Here is a 22,863-nt window from a genome sequence, read left to right as displayed (position 1 = left end):
GAGGGGTGACAGCTGAGAGGGGACCTCATCAATGTCCTGCATCACACTCTCTAGCTCTCTGTAGCTGACCATCTGAATATGATCAACTCACCTGTCTTCAGTCATGCTGCTCTCCTGGCCACTGGGCAGGGATGTACAAAACTTGTACACAAGACAGCTGAGCCATCTTAACTGCAGACATAAGATTTTTCAGTTCTTTCAAGATATTATTCAGGAAGGAGAGCTGATGCTACAGCACAGCGTTCTGGAAGTGGTACTGCTCCATTTCCTTCTGTTAGATGGTCTTGATTGTTCTTTATATGCAAGTAGCACAGCAGAGTCTGTTTTTTGTAGTGATTGACCTAGTGAGTCTTATTTGAGGCATGGAGACCTTTAAGTGTCTCTTACTTTTTGGTACCATTGGAAATATGTAGCAGTACTGTGTGAATGTATCAGGTATGATAGTCTTGTTACTCAACTTTTTCAAGGTGACATTAAATTTTTGTATTACTAGCAAGTCAATTGTATTAAAAAATTAATATGATTTTCAATAAAAAAAGTATATACACAAAAAGAAAACTAACACAGATTATATGCCTCTTAAAATGTGCCTTTTCTCCTGTTTTTTCTTGCTGCCTTCCTCCTTTTTGTCCATGTTTCACTTTTAATACTAGCTTTTGTAATCCTGGTAATCCTGTATTATTGGAGAGAGCTGTTCTCTTTTAATGACAGTTTACTACTTGAACAGTTCAAGATGGTTTTTAAATTCAGCATTCATGTTGAGAGGTGGATGTGTGTATGTGCATGTGGGTTATTTCTGTCTGGTTGTTAAATTTTGTTTTGTTTGTCTTGCCCCACCTGCTTTAAGAAAATTATTTGTTGTATAAACTACCTAAACAAAAAGCAACCATCAAACCAATAGTGGTAATATTTTCAGTTTAAACTGTATATTCTTTCATGTGCTCATTGTACACCAAAATTGCACAATGATTAGCCACTGCCTCATGAATTTAATTTTCAAAAGTTGACAGTAAGATTAACTCTCCTGTTTTTTGGTGAATTCTATATTCTGTTACTCAATAGCATACCCCTGTAGAAGAGAATTATTTAAATAAACTCAATTTTTAATGAAGCTTTTCAAGTTTATTTTGGAATGGATGTACATTGAAGGGAAAAAATAACCCCATAGGTTAACAGAAAGTACACCGCATGTGATTGAGTGGATTGACGAAGGACATTAATTTTAAAGTATATGACATATTAGGGATATAAAAGTGTCCATTTGGATTTCTACCTTATAAAAAATTACTTTTTTTACCCTTTTTCACCTAACTTGGTAAATTTTACACTGTAGAATTCAGACTATTGTCCTTGTTTCCTCTGCACATCAAGGAGTGCAATACAAGTGTTCTGGTCTGTAAAGGATTCCAGAGACTCTTGTCATACTAATAACATTCTTGTATGTTTTCTGCTTTTGTGCCATTATAATTTCTCATACATTGAGCCCACTCTGTTGATATATTACTTTGCCAGGAGAGCCATTATAGAAGATTTTAAAAAGCATATTAATTCCAGCAATTCCATTCCCTCTGACCCTCAGAAAAGAATCAGTTTGTCAAACTTGAAGACTGATGATGATCTCAGAATATACACTTAGCACTCAAAGGGCTTCTGAAGGACAGGCATTAACATGTTAGTGTAGGTTTGAAATGATCCTTGCTCCTGTGTACTCCTGTACCTGTGGTTGTGCATGTCTCTTGAAATAGATAAAGACTAAGCTTTCAGGGAGAGGTGACAGCTCTTCCAAAGGCAACCCCTTCTGCAGCTGAAAAGAGAACTTTTCTCATGTTAGCATTGCCCAGGGAAGCAACAAAAAAACATTAATCATTTTCAGTCTGACACGGATTTTGGAAATGAGGGCACCTGCCCAGGAGATTGAAAGTGAATTCACTGTAGTAAAACATTTCTCTAAGCATATGTTAAACAAATTGTGTATTTTTCCTGACTTGCTTCTATTGAAAGTGGTGATTTTGTGACTGTGAGCCCTTTTGCCCCTTTTCAAAACTAATTATCCAGTAAGCTGCTTGCTGTGGCATTGTGCAGGGAGTAAGTCTGAAACATCTGCTTCCACCTCCATTTACACTGATGTGGCAAATAATGGGATTGCAATAATCCTGGAAAACTAGTGATGTCTTTCCTGCAAATGTGTAGAGCAACAGTATTTGTTTCAAAAAGCTGTAGAAATTATTTAGTGGCACACTAACATTTAGACAAAGTGGGCTGACAAGGGGTGAATTTAAGAGTAATGTCTTGACTGATGGCAGTTTTGGGGTTTTTCTCTTGCAGCTAGTGAGAGAGTGTAAAGAAGTTCTGAAGGGTGGACTCTTAATGAAGCAATATTACCAGTTCATGTTACGGGAAGTGTTAGATGACTTACAGAAGATTGATTGCAACATTGATTCTTTTGAAGAGGATTTGCATAAAATGTTAATGGTAAGCTTCAAAAAAGAGCATTCAACTAGGTTTTAATGGACTTGTAAAGGTAACACACAAGCCAGTGCTGTTTTAGCAATACTGGGTTTTGTTCTGTGGTACAATATACTTGTAAATTGCCTGTATTTACCAAAAATGGTTCATATATAGAGCTGTAAATTCCATAAGTTTGAACTAAAATTTTAGTAACCTTTAAAACATTGAATAAAATACTATTTTTTGCTAACATTGTATCTTTATCTATTGGCATTGCATTAATGCATAATTGGTACCTTAGTTTTAATTAGTATTCATTGTTGCAATTAGTTAAAGCAGTCTTTTTAAGAAAACCACTTGGCCTCTGAAAGATAAGGGTTGGAACTGGAGGATCCCTAAGGTTCCTTTCAACCCCAAATATTCCATGATTCTATGATGTTGTCATTTTTACAGTGTAGTCTGAAAATACCTGAAACCAGTAGAAAGTATCTTAACAATTTTTTGAGGAGGGATATTATGGATTATTGAACTGAAACAAAAGGTAATTTTTTGCATTCAATATAATCCTGAAGGGCAGATGGTTAAAGAAATATTGAATTTACCTGGATTTTTTATATTGGTTTAAAACAATAGTAATTAAATAAAGGTGAGAGATAAGACTTGATACAAAGGAACAGCAAGTGTAGTGTAGAATCTCAGAGACCTTTTCACGGCACTTATCCATATCCAGGAGGATATGTTCAGATAAAACCTTTTGACATAATCCAGTTAGTAAAGGGTTTAGAGACTGTTTTTCAGCAGTTTAGGCTTTAAAACCTCTGGCTACTGTGAGTATTCACTAATACAATGGTAAATAGCAACACAGCAAGCAAGGTGGTCAATATTTTCAGGAAGGTATTGTGGAGACATAGTACTCAATACTTGCTGAGCCATAAATTGCACCTTTTGTGTGAAAACATGGAGCTCATTTTCAGTTGGAGCAAATGAAAATTATTGTAGAAATACCTTCTAAAAATTGTGTAATACTGAGTTTGTCTGTTGATTTGAGAAGTTCTAGTCCTTAACACCTTGTGTAATAATTTCTGTTTAAATGATCTGTGTCCTTGTTCAGGTTTACTTTGATTATATGAGAAGCTGGATCCAAATGTTGCAGCAGTTACCTCAAGCATCTCATAGTTTAAAAAATCTGTTAGAGGAGGAATGGAATTTCACCAAAGAAATAACTCCTTATATAAGAGGAGGTGAAGCTCAAGCTGGAAAACTATTTTGGTAGGTTTTATTTAATACCTCTGCTTATGGTGTTGTTTTATGCCTGAAGAGTATTCAAGTCAGCAGTTGTTTGGGGTTCCCAGATGGGACTTCCTGAGATGTCATTAAGCAGCTGTTAGTCTTTGTGAATGTATGGATTATTGGAGTGGCCATAGGTGTAGGGTGTAGTAGTCTGTGGGCCCCAAGGTGCTGCCTATTTCTGTACATGGACATGGAAACAGCTCTCTTGCATAAGAAGGAAGAAGTATAAGATGCCATGCTACCTCAATAAAACTCTGAAGTTCCACCATTTCTGTTGCTACAGTGATATTGCAGGAATGCTGCTGAAGTCTACAGGAATATTTTTAGATTCTGGACTACAAGACAGTTGTGATGAATTTTGGGCCAGTGCTGATGACAGTACGGCATCAGATGAAATCAGGTATTAAACCTTTTGGCTTAATAATTACAAAACATTTACATATGTTTCTCTGCCTCTGACAGATGCATAATGTATTTTATTCCTTAGAATGCAAACTTGCATTCTGTATCACTGTACTTCTGTCTGCGGTAGTAATGAATCATCATTTTGGTTTTTTTGAAGCCTAGTAACCTTTTCTGTAATTCAGGCTATGAGAGTTTTTGTGTAATGATATTTGAATTTGATTTTTATATTCTTACCAAAAATGTACCTACACAAGTTCAATTTATTTGTCAGCTGCTTGTAAATATTTACGTCTTCTTATTAACATATCTGTAAATAATTATTTTCTAATGGCTGTGTAAGTGTAATATGATTTATTAAAACATTGTAATTTCATTTCTACCAATTTTTCAGGAGGTCTGTTATAGAGACCAGCAGAGCACTGAAAGAGCTGTTCCATGAAGCTAGAGAAAGGGCCTCCAAGGCTCTTGGTTTTGCTAAAATGCTGAGGAAGGTAGGTTAACAGTCTCCTCTTAGTTATATGCATTTAAGAAATTTAGTCTGAAAGCATATTCCTTTGTTTTGTCATTATTTGTAGGACCTTGAAATAGCAGCAGAATTTGCATTGTCAGCCCCTGTGCGAGATCTTCTGAATGCTCTGAAAACAAAAGAGTATGTGAAGGTAAATTCACATAGGTAATGAAGTTTAGAGGCATGAAAGTGAACAGAGTATGCTAAGCAAAATGTCAAATATTGGCATGTTCTAGTGTTTTAAGGGGACATCTATATTTCAACATTTAAAGTGTTGTGTATTTAATATTGAATTGTGGTAGTCACATTCTGTACTTGTGCTTGTATGAGTGAGAATGCTAGTATATGCTTTGGGAAATCAGTGCCTTAATTCCTTTTTTTTCCAAAGATTCTCTTTGTGACTGAGGAAAAACCTTTCTGTTTAATAACACTTAGCAGTGAGTGCTATGAAACAAATGCTTGCAAATCTATAAGGTGAATGAATACATGTTTGAGTAGATAATCTCAGACTATAGATCTGTGTTTTGCTTTTATAAAGCAACAGTATTATAGAGGAGGTCTGCTTTACCAAGCTTCCTAGAGAGTACTAAGGACATGAGAAATGCAGGGACTGTGCTCTGTTGCAGGGTAACTGTTGCTAGAAAAGTGTTATACAGCAAAAGTAAGTTAAGCTCTTGCTGATCTATGTTTACTGCGGTGTAAAGTCCCACATTTGTGGTTTTGTGAAATTCCTTAAAAATTCAGCTTCAGCAGTTCAAATGTATTTGGATTTGCTGTTCTTTTTTGCCCTTCCATGCATTTAATGTATATTTCACAGTTGGGATATAATGCACTAACTTTTTAATGACATAATGCTTGTTAGATTTATGTAAATGTTTGCTGAATACAGAAATTCGTTGAAGGGGACACAAACAAATTCATAGGAGAGAAGTTCATAAAGGATTGTAAATACATGGATAAAGCAACTGGCTCAGCAGGGCCCTGGTCTGTGAATTGTTTGAGATGGAAAATAGCCAGGGAAATCAGTGTATGTTTATTTAAAAAAATATTGTCCCCCAAGTGTGTAGTCTTGGCTGCTTCAAGACACCATATTACTTTTACTAGACCTTTGAAAGACTGTATCTTTTTCTTATGTACATTTCTGGAAGAAAAAATTGTGTCTTGAGTTTGACACATCTGTTACACATGGGTTAAATGACACACATTTTGATAATGAACACTTTATATATTGGCCCTCTAATATCATGTAGGGAGCTTAAATTTTTAACAGCCTTTTCAGGCAAATGCTCATTAGTTTTGGGAATCTAATTTACCTTTTAGTAACAGCCATTAATATTTTGCAGATTATAGTCCCTTTAGTTATAAAATATGTCTGCCTAGTGGTAGAACTGCTGAGTGCAGTGTTTTGTCTTAGCTTGGTAACATGACACTCTGAAAAGAGAGAATTTAACTCCACTGTGAGTCACTTACCTCATGTCAAGTCAAGATATTGGGTATTTTACAATCTGCTTCTGATGCCTAACTTGGTTGAAGTATTGCTACCAATGTGACAGATATATTTGGAAGTAGTTTTTAAGTAGTAGAGTAGTATTTTATTAAAAGAGAATCCTCTAACTGGTCTTATTCTGGCTTTTATGAAAGTAGAAGAATAATTGATACTTTTTTAGACAGATTTTTGTTTACTCGTTGTCTTCTGTAGTCACTGAGAAATGTATGAATTCTGAAGGAATTTTTCTTTTAATACTCCACTCTGACTAATTTACTTTTTAAAATATGTATATATATATTTTATACTCTACATATGTATTTTATACATACTATATATATATGCATATGTGTATATGCATACATATATAATATATATGTGAAACTGGACTTCTTTTGTTACAAAATTCATTTAGGAGAATATGTAGAAGGATTAGCTTGAAATACACAGAAAGAAATGGCTGAAAATGATGATCCACTGGATTTTAAAGAGATAATTTATAATGTATTTTGACTTTCAATGCAAAACTAGCTGAAGGTATCATTTTAGTATGTATGTTGTACAGCCCTTTAGGATGGAGATTCTTCCTGTTGCTTAAATGATAGTACCTATTTTATCTTTTTATTTGCCATAAAGACAATGAGATTCACTCACTCAGTGTATTTCTTATCTGCAGGTACAAATTCCCGGACTGGAGAGTTTACAAGTGTTCGTACCAGGCAGTATTGCAGGGGAAAAGGCTGTGATTCTGCAGCTCCTCAATGCAGCTGCTGGGAAGGATTGCTCCAAGGATTCAGATGAGCTTACATATGAGGCCTACTTGCTGATGACCAAACACAGTGACAAAGACCATGAATTAGATGACAGCTGGAGTGCATGGGAGGGTCAGCCAGTCAAAGTAGTGCCACAGGTAGAAACTGTTGATACGCTGCGCACCATGCAGGTGGGTGTGGTCTTATTCCCCCACTCTTTGTTACCTCTACACCTCTGTGAATGCTTATTCTGTCAGATTAACTGGAGTGATTCAAGTGAAGCGTGTGTCCTTTTATAGGTAATAGAAAGTGAAATTCAGGAATGAGTTTGATTCTTCGTTGTGTTAAATGCAAATTTAAATGGATTGTAGCATTTCCTGACAGGTTTGGTCTCTACAAATGTGCCTTTTTCAGAGTTGTATAATAGTACAAAAAAAATAGAGATACTTTTAATGTCTAGTTGGGTGTTCAGGAGTGTGGAGAAGACTTGAAAACAGAACATTAAGAAATAATCAGTCTCCAAGAACATGTGATGGTTGTGAACTTTCCACACACTGAGGCATGAAACCAATTGCTCTTGATCTTGGATGAATTGTGACATTTAATGTTAAATTTCTCTGGAAGTTACTGGATGTTGGACAGTTCTGCAGGAAGAAATGTTTCCAGTCATACTTTGCTTCTTCCCAAGCCAGCAGGGTTTCCCTGCCAGCAGTTCTGCTGCGCTCTGACTGAGCCAGCTCCCTTCCACTTGTGTTCTCATGTCCTTAATGTTAAGCTGTATGAATTTTCCTTTTGGTATGTCATGCAGTTCCTTGGATTCCTACCATAAATGGGCTGTACTGTCCAAGAAGAGAGTGACTTTCCATGTCACTGTGCCTGACCTTTGGCATCCAGAGGGTTCTGGCAATTACAGGCAGTTGAAAAAATCACTCCTCTACATACTGCTGCTTTTAATGTGCAAACATATTGTTTCTTGTTTGCCTGTTGTTCCAGTTGAACAATAAAAAAGCAGCCTTTGATTAAGTGCTTAGAAGTTCTTCGGACTTCTGTCAAAGTTATTATTTCATTCAGAAAATGAAAATAGCAATAGATGAAAATTGGTTTGCTTTCTTCCATATGTAAGTGTACATAAAACACTGTGTGTGTGTGTTTATATGTCTGTAACACTTACTAGGCTTTTTTAAATCCAGGGTTGAAAGATTAGGAAATAAAAAGTCCTTCAGAAAGATTCTGTCTTAAAAAAATATATTTTGATTGCAAAGTAGAGAAAATGTAAGGTGTTAGTTAAGTACTCATCAAATGAAAGAATCTCATCAACACTTAAAGAATTTTGAGCATGAAAATATTCTTGGGGGAGGAGATATTGAAAGTCAGGATGAAGTAGGTCTTGTTTTGTGAGTAACTTGTTACAGGTGCATTGTCTGTAGTTTGAAATCAGCAGAACTTAGTATGGCAGCACCATTCTGTGACTGTATGCTGTTATAGACTTGTGTGATATCAGAGCTCTGATTTCCAAAACATACCATATAATTTTCAAATTTTGAGCAAATATGGCATGTTAAATCTTTGTCTTTCCCTATTCATTAGTGGGCTTTTGTCCTGAAGTATGCTGTGTTTCTTGGATAAAACCTCTGTTTATGTTATATTTGTTATTTCCATCTGCTTTAAGAAAATACCATTATTTTTGCTTAGCTGTTGCTTTTTTTTTTTGTGTGTATAGCTAATCTGAAGATAATTTAATGCAGTGTTTCCCATATTTTCCTGAACAGAACAGGACAATATTCCCCATGAAAACTTGCTGTGGCATTTACCCTAATAGAACTCTGCCTATTGCCAGCATCAAGCTTTTCTGTGTGAATTTAGATTTTAATGAATAGTGACTAGAGGTCTTTCATATATTAGAATTTAAAAAATAACTGACTGGAAACTGGTGATATTGGATATATTTTTACAGAGAGGATTTTCTTTACAAGAAGTAGTGGTGTCTTGTATTCCAGGTTGATAACCTCCTCCTTGTAGTCATTCAGTCTGCCCACCTTGTGAGTCAGAGAAAAGCTTTCCAGCAGTCTATTGAAGGGCTCATATCTCTGCACCAGGAACAGACATCCAGCCAACCAATCATTGCCAAAGCTCTACAGCAGCTAAAGGTAAGCAGGTTTGGAAATTATTTATCAAAACTGATGGTGCTTTGCTTGCTGATAAGTAAAAAAGTGGAAGAAAATTTGATTGCAAAGCTCATGGCATATTCTGCAATTGTAAGTTATGTGGTAGTTCTCTATGGACTTTACTTTCAGTACAATTACCACTCTGTTTTTGCAAAAGACTTGTGAGTGTGTTTTTGAGCTATATTGGTGTAATGATTTCTGCATTGAGTAATTGGGAAACAAGTCCATAATGCAGATGAAATACCATAGCAACAGAGTGGCAGCAATATTGAATTGAAAGAAAGTATATGATTTTCTAAAACCAAGTTCTATCAAAATCAATGATCTGCAACAGACAGCTTTTCTTCCTATATTTGAAAATGCAAAAGTGGGTAGTCTCTCTGTTTGTTTTCTTTTGGATTTGGTGTGGGTTTTTAAATCTTTCTTTGCCTGTTTTGTGGGTGTGGTATGGTTTTTTGTTTGTTTGTTTGTTTTGCTTTTGTTTGATGAGTGTTTTCTTTGATGGGTTTGGTTTGTTTGTTTGTTTGTTTGTTGGGCTCTAAGTGGCAGTATCAAATCCCTGCATTCAATAGAGGCTGTGTCCAGATACCAAGGTGAAAATAGAACCAAAGGCTTGATCATGCTGTAGATAGTAGAACTCATTTTCTCTGTTCTTGTCTGTCTGGTTTTGGTTGGATGTTTTTGTTTGTTTTGTGGTTTTTTTGTTGGTTCCCTGCTCACTCTTTTGCTGTCTTTGTTTTTAAAGTTAATCACATGCAAGCAAACTTTATTATAATACTTGAGTTAATTACAGGACTTGCTTCATGCAACTGCTGGAAAATGTTTGTTTTTTCAAGACTGAATGAATTTTTGTGGCATTATAGTACCTTTTCATTTAAAATAATGTAATTGTTAGATTCATGTTTTCCTTATATTCTACATTGACAAGACTAAGTAATATTTTGCTGCTCTCCCCTCCCTTTTTGTTGTTACTCAGAATGATGCATTACAGCTATGCAATAAGATAAGCAGTGCCATTGATAGAGTTGATCACATGTTCACATCTGAGTTTGATGCTGAAGTTGATGAATCTGAATCTGCCACTTTGCAGCAATACTACCGGGAAGCCATGATTCAGGGTTATAATTTTGGGTTTGAGGTAAGGAAACAAAAAACAATTGAATTTTCTGGTTTTGCATTGGTGTAAATAAGATAACTAATAACTGTGGAAATTAAAGAATTTATGGAACTATTTAATTATTTAGGTTGGAAAAGACCTTTAGCATAATCAATTCCAACTGTTAACTCATCCCCACCAGGTCTGCTACCGAACTATGTCTACATCTACACATCTTTTAAATAACTCCAGGGATGGGGACTCAACCACTTCTGTGGCCTGTTCTAATGCCTAACCACTCTATCAGTGAAGAAATTGTTCCTAATATCCAGTCTAATCCTCCCCTCAATTTAAGGCTGTTTTCTATTGTTCTAACACTTTTTACTTGGGAGAAGAGACTGACACCTACCTCACTATAGCCTCCTTTCAGGTAGCTGTAGAAAATAATAAGGTTCCACCTGAGCTTCCTTTTCTCCAGGCTAAAACAACCCCCCAGCTCTCTGAGCTGCTCCTCACAAGACTTGAGCTCCAGCTTTGTTGTGCTTCCCTGGCCTTGCTTCAACACCTCACTGTGTTTCTTGTAGTGAAGGGCCCAACTCAGTATTTGAGGTGCCACCTCAGCAGTGCCCAGTACCATCACTGCCCCACTCCTGCTGGCCACACTATTGCTGATGCAGGCCAGGTTGCCATTGGCCTTCTTGGCCCCCTGGGCACTCTCTGGAACATGTCCAGCCAGTTGTCAGCCAGCACCCTCAAGTCTTTTTTCCCCAGGCAACTTTGCAGTCACTCTTCCCCCAGCTTGTAGTGCTACATGGGATTGTTGTGACTCAAGTGCAGGACCTGGCATTTGGCCATGTTGAACCTCACCCCACTGGCTTTGGTCCAGCAATCCAGCCTGTCCAGGTTCCTCTGCAGGGCCTTCGTGCCCTCCAGCAGATCAACACTCCCACTTGACTTGGTGTCATCTGTGAATTGACTGCGGGTGCCCTTGATCCCCTGGTCCAGATCCTTGATAAAGACATAAAACAGGACTGGCTCCAAAATTGAGTCCTGGGAAGCCCCCGTAGTGACCAGCTGCCAGAAGGGTGTAGCACCGTCCTTAGGCCTGGCAATCCTGCCAGTTTTACACAGCAAACAGTGAACCTCTGTCCAGACCGTGAGCAGACAGCTTCTGTGGAAGAATGCTGAGGAAAACAATGTCAAAAGCTTTACTAAAATATGGGTAGATGACATCCACAACCTTTCCCAGATCCACTAAGTGGCTCACATTCTCATACAATGAGGTCAGGTCAGTCAAGTAGAACCTGCTTTTCACAAACCCCTGCTGGCTAGTCCTAATCTCCTGGTTGTCCTGCACTAGATGATCCATAACTTTCCGACTGACAGGTCTGTGGTTTTCTGGATCCTCCTTGCAGTCCTTCATGTAGATGGGCCTCACATTTGGTAATTTCTAGTGACTTCCCAGTTTTAGCAGGATATCATAAAAAGTGTTGCCTCAGCAATTTTACTTGAGAATAATTGAAAAGCAACAGATGAATCTGATTGCTGTTAAATTAGCAATGCCTGGAAATCTGAAAAGCTTCTAAGAACTTGATGATTTCAGGTATAGTCTTGTAAGCTCTGCTGCTTGGCAGCATTTTAGATGATATCGGAATCATTAAGGTTGGAAAAGGCCTCCAGGATCAAGTCCAACCTTCAAGTGAGTGCCACTCAAGTGAGTGCCATGCTCACTAAACCATATCACAAAGAGCTATATTTACTCATTTTTATAGTACTTCCAAGGATGGTCACTCCACCACCCTGTGGTTTAACTTACCTTCTCACTGTTTTTCAGCCTAGAATAGCATAATACTGTAACATGAGACATTTCTTCAGAGTTTGTGATGGTTCTTTGATGCAGTACAAGCTTTTGAGTGCTTGCATTAGAGTGCAGGCATTCAAAATGTTGTGTTCAGATGTTTTAACTGTTTTGCTATTTGATTCCTCTGGGCTTTGTAAAAATTTTTAAAGATTGTGTCATATCCTAATAGACTTCTAGGATAGTCTTATAAGAAATAGCTGGTATTTGTTTGATTTTTAAATGCTCATAGATAACTTTTTTATCCCCTAATGTTACCGCAATATAACTGAAAAGAAACACTACTTTGCAGTTCAATCTCTGGTTACAGAACCAAGTGTTTTTGTAGGATGTTTCTTCAATGATGTGTACACTATTAAACATCAGCATGTGCCTGATGCCCACAGAAGAACACAGTGTGGCTCAGTACTGCCTCTCACTGTATCATATTTTGTATCATACTTTTCTTGATTAATTTTTTGTCTATAAGTAGGCAACTGCTTGCATAAAATAATTTTGTCTAAGAATAGGATGTGACTGTTACCATACTGTAGAGTTTCGTTAGCTTGCAAATACTCCACTGGATATTGTTGTTCTTGTTAATATGTGGAAAGTAATCTTCAGTTTCTTACAGTACCATAAAGAAGTTGTTCGTCTGATGTCTGGAGAATTCAGGCAGAAAATTGGAGACAAATATATCAACTTTGCCAGAAAATGGATGAATTATGTGCTAACAAAATGTGAGAGTGGCCGAGGCACTCGACCCAGGTAACAGCCAACTTGTTACTGCTGTGGTAGTTGTTGGTAGAGCTGAAGGGTTGGGCTCAAAAAATTGGGGTAAATGAAGTGACATCTGGCTGGTGGCCAGTCACTAGAGTGTTCTCAGGGCTCAGTTTTAGGTGGTGGCCAGTCACTAGAGTGTTCCTCAGGGCTCAGTTTTAGGGCCAGGTTTTTTCAATGTTTTTATCAGTGACCTGGATACAGGAGTTGTGTACATACTAAATAAGTTTGCCATACTAAATTAGGAGAAGACATTAATTCCCTCAAGGGCACAGAGATCGCACAGAGAGAGCTTGGTAGATTATGAGGGCTGCACAATAACCAACCTTATGAAATCTAACAAGGGCAAGTGCCAGATTTTGCACCTGGGGTGCTGTAACTCTGCGTATCCATATAGATCAGAGGCCAAGAGATTGGAGTGCAGCCATTCAGAAAGGGACCTCAGGATTCTTGTTGATTGTGAGCTTTGAGTCAGCGATGTGCCCAGGTGGTGAAAGGGGCCAACTGTATCCTGGGGTGCCTTAGGCACAACAGATCTAATCAGCTGCATGGAGTGATTGTACCACTGTGTTTGGCATTGGTGCAGCCTCACCTCGAGTACTCTGGGCACTTTTGGGCTCCATAATCTAAGAAGGACATAAAAATATTGCAGCAGGAAGGGCAGTGAAGATGGTGAAGGGACTAAAGGACAAGATGTAATGAGGAGTAATTAAGGATGCTAGGCTAAGGGTAAGGGAAGAGGAAAATGAGTTGCTATATGCAACTTCTTTATGTCTTCTCTGTGGTGACTATTCAAGAGAAAATAGCTTAAAAATGGCTTAAAACCTGCATTTGGGGAGTTTCAGATTGCTATTAGGAAAAGGTTCTTCACTCAGAGGTGGTCAAATGCTGGGAAAAGCTCCCCAGAGAAATGGTCATGGCTCCACGACTGCTGGTGTTCAAGAACCATTTGGACTGTGCTCTTAAACTCTGTGTTGCCCTTTGTGGAGTCAGAAGGTCAATTCTCATGATCTGTGTGTGCCTCTTCCAACTTAGGATATCCTGTGATTCTATTTGTGTTTTGTAGGTTGCAGCTGCTAGTTCAAGTAGGTCAAAGAGGGAGGCAGTGGGGGACAGCAGGTGGCTGAGGACACAACTCATTCCAGCCAAGTTGCTTACTTTACTTTGCCAGTCTAGGCCATGAAACCACTGATGCCCAGTCATTACTAATCAGACAGCCATGAAATCTTAGTATCCCTTCAGTCTTGTATCAGAAAGGAGACTTCAGGCAGGGTTTGCAGTGATTTGGCTTGTTGCTCTGAAACAAATGATGGTTGAGTTGATGGTACTGTTTGGAAGATAGCATGTTATGGGTGTAGATACATAGCATGGTCTGCTCACCTTATTTGGCAGTGTCCTTGCTAAAATCAGTCTTTGTCTGAATAGAACTGGATAAAAGGTAACATTTTTACCTTTTATATATTAAACGTAATTTATATATTAGTCTGGTTTTTTTAATGAGGATTTTATCATATTTTGCAGAGGAGAAATAATTAACTGTTATTTACTGTTCTTGGATGTAATTGAAACTCTTAATGATGGCTTTGGCCAAAGACCATTTCATTTTCTGTCTTTTTCTTTTACCTAGATGGGCAACTCAAGGTTTTGATTTTCTTCAAGCCATTGAGCCAGCATTTATTTCAGCTCTCCCAGAAGATGACTTCTTGGTATGGATAAGTTTTTCTGCTGGTGTTTATTTGTAAATGCTTGTGAAGCTATCAGTATATGTTTTGCATGGATACTTTTTATAAAACAACATCTGAACACAGATGCAGTTCTGAAACAATTGCTGTTGTGTATCACTGTTGATGCTCCTATCTCTCCTGCTTGTTAGATTCTGAAAAGAGTAGATTTGTGACAATTGCCACTAATGGTTTCAGTTTGCTGACAAGTTGCTAGTACTGTCTTGGGAGGCCACCTTATCTTGGATCTTGAATAGTTGATAGCAGCTTTCTACAGAGATTTATAGTTGTGATAATCAATTTCTAAATTCAAGCTTCTGAGGCTAACACCCAAAGTTCATCTATGGATATGAATACAAAATCCCTGTCATTTAAAAATTTTTTAATTTTCAGGTAGTTCCAACATGAAATAGATTTTAGAGCATCTTTCTTTTTTTTTATTATGAAAAAACCAGTAGACTAGAGCTGGCTTTTTTATCTACTCTGCTTTTCTCCTTTTCCTGTGCTGAGAATTTATTTCTCATCTTGGTAAATTACTACAGAGAAGTGAAAGCACAGTTGCCACAAAATATTAGAATGCGAGTGTTAGCATTGATTTTTACTTATTTCAGGATGTGTTATGAAATGCCAACCACATTAATCTTGCATAATCCAGAAAATACATAATTTAGTCTTTTTTTTCCAGAAGTATTTTTATTAGGAGCTCTCTAGTAAATTATGTGTTAGTCCTGCATTTGTGTTGTTGGGAAAGGGTTGTCTGCCTTAATGACAGAGTTAAGCTGGTATTTGGAATATACTGATAATTTAGCTATAGGAAGTAGCCCCTTAAATTCTTCTGCTTTGACAGAGTTTCTGAAAGAGATTTTGAGGAAGGGGGAAAGAAAGTGGGGAGCCCAAAACCTTAAGTTTTTTTCAACTTTTTTTCTTTTTTCAACTTTTTTCTTTCTTAAACTGGATTTCAGTTTTGGAGATCATCACTTGAAGCCACTTTGATTAATCTGTATAGCACAGGTCACAGTATTTTACCTAGAAATGGCAATGTCAATCCTAATCTCTCAGATACTACATCGTGTCATGGAAGAATGATGGTCTATATTTAGAGCTCTATATTTCAAGATAAAATTCTAGCTCAGTCTGCATTGGTAAAATATGCCAGTCTCAAGCTCAATACTTCTTTAGTTTTATAATTCTCTTCTTTCTTAGTCCTTGAAGTTCCTGGTCTTCACCAAGTTTTTGAATTTCTGGAACAAATTTTGGCTACACTGAGTGAACTGGCATATAGGAGTGACCTTCATAGCAGCTTTACCAGATAACATAATTTTACTACTTTGTGAAGATGCATTATATTCCTGCTGTTCTGGCCAGTAAATTGAACCACAGGAAGATTTGAAAACTTGTCCAGGATAACATTCTCATTTAATAGTACACCTAATAATTTGTCTCAGATTGTCTGAGGCCCAGTTCAGTGATTTTAACTTTTAAAATCTCTTTCATAGAAGTTTTGATAACTTCATGGGTAGATAAGGAAAGCATTTCTTTTAATATGCAGAGCTTTATATTTTTTGTTTTAATAGAATTTCATCTTGAGATTCAGGCCATCATATTGTCACTCAATTTTTTTAGGTTTTTTCTTGGGATGTGGAGGGTAAGAGCAGAAAAGGTTGTTACAATTTTTCCAGGAAATGTGATTTTAGTTATATTAACAATGAACGTTAAGTTCCAATACCTTTATATTTTGAAATATTCTTTATGGTATGCTACTGTTCAGTTCTTACAGTTATGTAATTTTGACAAGGACAAAAGACAAGAGAAAGCCAAGACTTCTAGCTTTAAAAAAATCAGTTAAGTCAAAATGCTAATGTGGATCCAGAAGTTTAATATAATAGGTAGAGTATTGGGGTACTTACTGACAGATTGCATACACACTTGAAAAATGTAATTTTGTTACTGTGAGCTTTGTCATATGACCATCAACTTTCTTGTAACAAAACATCACAACTTTTTATGTTTGTCTTTCCTAGAGTTTACAAGCTCTGATGAATGAGTGCATTGGCCATGTTATTGGAAAACCTCACAGTCCTGTTACAGGTTTGTACCTTGGTAAGGCAGAAGTTACTGGCATTTGTTCTGGAGCTTTGCTGCTGCTGCTTTTACAGAATTTTGATTGTAAAGTGCCAATAAAAGTATTTTCAATCTATTTGTGATTGTTGATGTGAAACCGTTATTCCCTGATAAAGTGTAAATATGTGGTAGTTTTACCCAAGAAATTTCAAAACTTTACAAATTTATTTTATCTCATTTTATCCTTCCTGTGAAGTCCTGCAAATCTTATAGGAAAGGGCTGTGTTGTTTAAAGCTTGGGTAAAGAAGTGATTTTAACTTTTAAGAAGGCAGTTACAGCTCCCTCTCCCAGACTTTCATTGTGGCACTGCAGCTATTTACACTTTGGCACTGCAAATGTTTTTGCTTCTAATGGATTTTATATTATCAAGTACACATGATATACATTATACATGGGAGCTGTGCAAAACGGTTCTCTGCTATACAATATGGCATAATGTAAAATACATTTTTATAGATATGCGTTGATATCATTAAAGTGAAATCAACATATTTGATGATGCATCTTGAGAAAATAATGTTTTGCCTGCTGTGTGTGCCTTTTACTCATTTCTTTCTCAGCACTATTTCTGTCTTTTTCCTCTCAACTCCAGTGACTCGTTTACTTTTCAAAATACTTTGTCATTTTTTTTATCTTTCTCCTGGTGCCCATGTCTTGGGTGGGTTTGATGATAGAAGACATGAGGGGAGGGTAATCTGCCCCCAGCAGAGGAGGTTTTCCAGTTTTTCAGGAAAGCTTGTTTTGATAACATTTTGATGAGAAAGTCTTACAGCTGACAAACCCTTTGCAGTGAAAGTCAGTCAAAAAAGCATAGTCTAAAATCAAATTTAGCTAAATTCTGTACAGTGATTTAAAACCTGTATATTCACATTCAATACTGCTGTTGAGAGGGAGGCCTGTTTTAGGTAGATCACCAGCATGATGATCCCAAATTATAAATGTTACTCTTATAAATGTTACTGCAGATCACACAAACTAAATTGCTTGACAGCTTTTGTCTCAGAGGCATGGGGAGGAGGTGACACAGATAATTGGTGCAGACTTCAACAGCAGTCTGAAACTTTAATACATGTGCAATTTAACATAGACTGTATCCTGGCTGCAGATACTGCAGATACCCACTCCTATCTCCTGATTAGAAGAAAAAGAAGACTTCCTAGTTACATTTGCATACCACTTTGAAGGACTTAAACCTACTGTGGTCTTTACTCCTTTTCCCAAAGCTGAGAATCCAGTTGTGTTCATGCTGCTGCCTCTAGACACATAGCTGTGTGTCTCCTGATGTTTTATCCTGTCTTTTTGCTTTGTGAAACAGCTGACGTCTACCTGGCTGGGGCAGGAGCTGCCCTCTGGGTCTCCTGCTAGTGTGTTTGCCAGTTACAGCAGGACAACCAACATCTGGCCCTGCCATCTTTTGCTTGTCCTAGTAGTGCAAACAAGGCAGAAATGTAGCTCCTGAGAGGAACGTAGCCTGGTAGAAAGTACTGACTCATGGTTTGGTGGGCAACCAGCTGTCTTGAGATGTGACTGCCACAGTGTTTTTCTTATTATTTAAGGAGGAGTTGGGGGCAGATGATGCAGACTGCTTTTGGAGGCACTGAATTAGTTAGGCATAAAAATAGTGACTACCCATTTGGGTTTTGTCCTGTCCATTTGTACCACTTCCTTGGGGCAGACTGTCATGGGGGCATGAGTTTGGATAGAACTGTCATATGTGGGTTTTTTTCCACAGCCTAATTTGCTTTCTGTTATTGTCTGAGAAAGCTTAATTGTTATGGAAGGGAACATAATATTGCTGTTTGCTAATTATTATTTGGTTAATATTTATTTTGCAATAAGATTAATTTGTGAAGTAGAAGCAATGAAGTTTTTATGAAGTATGTACACATTTTCTAATTGCTAGTTTTTGGCTATCTGTAGAATTTTCATTATTTTATGGATGAGTTAAGTAATACAAAAATATTAAAAGTATTAATACATACGATTGATTTATTCAAACTTGGAATAATATGTATTTTTATTAAAGGATAAGAAAATACATGCCAGTTCACACTTAACTCTGTAAATAGGAATTTGTTTTAATATTATGTCTTGAAATGCCCCTTAAGAGAGTTTTTCTGACATCTGAGTAAATGTGATCTGTTTTTATGTTTGCAGCTGTTCATCGAAACAGTCCCCGTCCTGTAAAAGTGCCTCGGTGCCATAGTGATCCACCAAATCCTCATCTCATCATCCCCACACCTGAAGGCTTCAGGTATTGAGCATTAGTACAGCATTATAAACTGTTTTGTCCTTTTTTTGGCTATGCTGAATGTCAGTAAGTGGAATACCTTTTCCTTCCCTTTGGGGGCAAAGCAGATAGAAAAAATTAGCATGTATGTGATCCAGAATTTATTGATGTGCTTTTAAGGACAATACAAATTTCCTTTTCTTGCTGCTTGGCCACTCCCCCTTTCTGTTGGTGCATGGGTTCTCACTTTGAAGTCATTCTTATCCCCTTTATCTTTCCTGAAACCAGTGTTTCAACGTAAAAAGCTTTAATTCAGTGAAAAGTGCTCATTAACAAGACTTTTATTTCCTTCCACACTTTGAATGCCTGCTGAAGTTCCTGTGGCAGTGCTTTCTGGAATTTACATACATGGAACATAAAAACGTAGCATTCTGAGATATGGTGGCATTTCTGCATCATTACCAACCTACTATGGATAAGCTTAAAACAGTGGATCTTTTCTCCTGCCTTTGAAAGACTCGACATGAGAATTATTGCAAAAATAGTATAAAAAAATGTCGATATAAACATCGCCATGCATAATTTTACACAGAGGGCCCTTTTTTCCAAGAATATGATGACAGTGAGAAACTCTACAACTGACTTTTTTTTCAGAAGCCACTTAGCTTTGGCAGAAAGTAGTAGTATTCTAAAGATTAGAAGATTTTTATTTTGAGTATTATTATTATTGTATACATTAGCAGCCACAATCTTCTGAGACCCAGAGCTATTCCACATAAAAATCTTTATGTAATTGAAAATCTTCTGAAATCAGGCATCATTATACGCACTTTAATATTTTGTTTCTAAAACAAACTTTCAACTCCATACATTCATTTTTTTAACCGTTTCCTGAAGTTTTTCTTCTTGCCACAGCACGCGGAGCGTCCCTTGCGATGCGCGGAGCCATGGCAGTGTTGCTGTGAGTCGCCCCGCTCCCGTGGGCAGCGACTCAGCCCAGCCCAAAGCTCTCAGCAGTGCCAATGAGACCAGGTAGCTGTGCTCCATGCCGTAGCACACTCATCCTCCCTGCATCACCCACATAACTGCTCCCACGTACATCCTAATAGATTGTTTGCACCTTCCCTCCATCGTCTCTTCCACTGGCTCCTTCATTCATGTTCCACTTGGGCAAAGTCACGTGTCTTAGAAATCGATGATGAGACCACTTTCAGATTCAAAAAGCCTGAACATGTGGTAGTTAAAGCATGCAGTTCTGATGTAGATTACAGATTTGCTCAGTAAAATGTCCTTGCAATGAACATATGCCAGTCAGCTCATTGGTGTAACTGTAGTAAATAATTAGTACTGACAACTTAACACTTAGAATCCTAGAATCACTTCCACTAAGATAACTGCAAGATACAACTAAGGACAAGGATTTTCATTTTTTTCATGTTAGCTAACAGTTTTGGTATTGTTATTGTCTGTCATATTTTGAATACAAGTATTTTGAAATACTGTCTAGTGGCAAATGCAAAATTCAACACATGAGAATTTTTAAAAATAATTTCTTGCTACTCCTTTGGCTTCATAGGGTGATGCAGATAAATTTAATATGAAAGAAACTATTCTTGTATCAGGATATGGAACAGAAATGACTTCTGTATCATCACAAGAGACTTTTTTTTGACAGACCTACATTAGTTTCTTTCTTGTTTTTTGATGTTTCATTTGGCTTTTATAATTTCAGACTGTTGGTATTTCTTCTCATATTACAAGTCAGACCACTGACATATGTCCCAACTTTGTTTACCTTTTTTTTCCCCTGCACCCTTGACTGTGAAAAGCCTGCTCTTAACACAGTGGTGTTGTCTTAGGGTTTAAAAATACGTTTTTAGATTCTTATTTCTACTGCAGATTACTGAAAGTTCTTTGGGATAGAAATTCGTATGAATGGATACACACACCTGACTACATCACAAAGCTGGTAGAGAAAAAAAAGAGGTGATGAAGGAACAATAGATTGATGGTGATCAAACCAAACTTGGATATAACTTCATTATGAATTGTTTTGTAATAAATAATTTCTGGTTGTGAGCCAGCAGACCATCATAGTTTGATTTGTTATCAGATGCATGGCACAAGCATGCATTAAGCTGTTAAGAGGGGAGTAAATTGCCGCTTTTTACATACAATCTTTTCTGTAAGATTTTAATTTTTATTGCAAGATGTGACTTGCACCTTTTACAGTAGCCTCCAGATGTATAGCTTATGAATCTAGGCCTTTTTTTGGTTGAAAATACATCTTGAAATTTTTGTCATTCAAACATAGACACTATTTATCCTTTATGCTTCTGTTTTAAGCCCCCTCAGAAAAAAGACAGAGTAGGCAGTAGTCTGCAGCATTGGAATAGCCCTTTCAAATAAGTAACGTGGTACAAAATATTCACTAAGAGGTTCTGGCAGCTTTATAAGCTGACAGTGGGATGGAAAATTAGTGTTTTTCAAAGACTTGTATTTTTCTTAGAGTTCTCAGCTTTTTTTCTGAAACCATTTTTATGATGGTTGTTCATAAAATATCCCATAATCTTGTTTTTTTAATGCACTGTCTAGATTTTTAAGTAGTGTTTACTACCCTGTATGAGCTAGGAGTCATTTGAAGAAAAAATGTATGAAAGCAGAGACAGAGTTCTGAAGGCTGCTGGTTTTTTTGCAGGGTTCTGTTTATTGAGGGAAGCAAAATACTGCAGTGTAATATATTTCTACAATTTTTTGTTTTGTTTTAGTATAGTTAAAAGAAAGTTGCAAACTTTGATGCATTGTGGTCTTAATTATGAATTTCGTTTATTTGTGATCCAAATGAGAAATGGAATCTTTTAGATCAACGAAATGTTTTGTGGTTTGGCAAAGTCTGGAGTCCAGTGCTGAAATAGCATAAAGACAGAAGCTTTGGACACTTTCCAAAGACTCTTTAGACATTTCAGACATGATTATAAGCATTAAATATCTATGAAAAGTTGAATGTAGGAACTTGGTAAATCAATTGTACTAGGCAGTGCATAGTGCACAAATGCCACCATAGTTCTAGTGAAGTTTTTTTTTAACAACAACAATCAAAAGAAAAAAAACCCACTACAGTATAACTAGAAATTAAAATCCAAAGCACTAATACCTGGTTGTTCACATTGAGCTTTCTGGCATTTATACATTTTTGCTAGGTTTATGTTTATAATCTTTATAGATGGTCAATTTTTGAGCTAACTGTGGTTATTATTCGTCATTTTGTTATTTATCCAGGGCTGGAGCCAAAAATTATCTAGCATTCTTCTCTTTTACTATAATTTTTGCCTAACAATATGCATACAGACTTTCTGGATCAATGAAAGGTGTGGGTGCCTAGGATGGGCCTGAAATGGGGTTTAGGCACCCCTGCATTCAAAGCTGTGGTGCTAAGGCCCGTTCAGCTGCTGCTTCATTTTAGAGGTGATGTAGCTTTGCTTGTTTTTAAGCATTTCATGCATCAGGAGTCATTGCTGTGTATATGCTGAGAACCACCTTAGCATTCTTGCTTATTAAAACCTCAACTTCCTGAAGAATAATGAGGATTTTCACTAGTTTAGTTTCAGTTCCTGCTCAAATATCCTTACAATACAATACTCCTTACAATATCTGGTTGGGCAGAAGAAGGAAGTGCAAAGCAAACAAACATTGTATGGAGAACATTTGCGTGGGAATAGGTTGTCTGTGGTTTTGACTTCTGTTCTCAAGGTTCTAGTGGTGTTTTTCTGTTATTTTGGGGTTTTTTTTTAAACTATTTTTAGGTAATACTACAATTTGGAAAGAACTGTAGGACTGGTAGTCCTCTCATAGGTGTGTGTGGATCTTGTCATGCAAAGTATTTTTCATCTTTTTGTAGTTGTTAGCTTTCAGTGAAGGATTTAACAATGTTGCCCACTTTTCAGTAACATTTAGCTCTTATCTCTAACATACTATGTTTAAGGAGACATCAGTCACAATTCTTCCCTGTCAAACTTTAAAAAT

The 22,863-nt window shown here is 37.0% G+C and overlaps 1 protein-coding gene across 12 annotated transcripts in view; it reads left to right on the top strand.

Annotated features, from left to right (window-relative positions):
• Nucleotides 1-22,863, top strand: part of MAP3K4 (mitogen-activated protein kinase kinase kinase 4) — a 62,838-nt gene that overhangs the window by 22,587 nt on the left and 17,388 nt on the right. For 2 of the 12 annotated variants that reach the window (XR_013181423.1, XM_077175685.1), the window contains exons 5-17: nt 2,326-2,472; nt 3,560-3,717; nt 4,022-4,138; nt 4,535-4,634; nt 4,719-4,802; nt 6,814-7,080; nt 8,887-9,036; nt 10,031-10,192; nt 12,622-12,755; nt 14,395-14,473; nt 16,510-16,588; nt 18,768-18,864; nt 19,738-19,872. Coding sequence is in view for 11 of the 12 variants with exons in the window: in XM_077175685.1 (XP_077031800.1) it covers nt 2,326-2,472; nt 3,560-3,717; nt 4,022-4,138; nt 4,535-4,634; nt 4,719-4,802; nt 6,814-7,080; nt 8,887-9,036; nt 10,031-10,192; nt 12,622-12,755; nt 14,395-14,473; nt 16,510-16,588; nt 18,768-18,864; nt 19,738-19,872 (1,709 nt within the window). In the remaining variant the exon portion in view is untranslated. The remainder of the gene's footprint in view (nt 1-2,325; nt 2,473-3,559; nt 3,718-4,021; nt 4,139-4,534; nt 4,635-4,718; nt 4,803-6,813; nt 7,081-8,886; nt 9,037-10,030; nt 10,193-12,621; nt 12,756-14,394; nt 14,474-16,509; nt 16,589-18,767; nt 18,865-19,737; nt 19,873-22,863) is intronic. The other 10 variants (XM_077175686.1, XM_077175683.1, XM_054630127.2 and 7 more) reach the window with 6 other exon arrangements.

This window comes from Agelaius phoeniceus, chromosome 3 (genome assembly GCF_051311805.1).
Source record: "Agelaius phoeniceus isolate bAgePho1 chromosome 3, bAgePho1.hap1, whole genome shotgun sequence".
NCBI classification, from domain to species: Eukaryota; Metazoa; Chordata; class Aves; order Passeriformes; family Icteridae; genus Agelaius; species Agelaius phoeniceus.
This window is presented reverse-complemented; position numbering and strand designations above follow the sequence as displayed.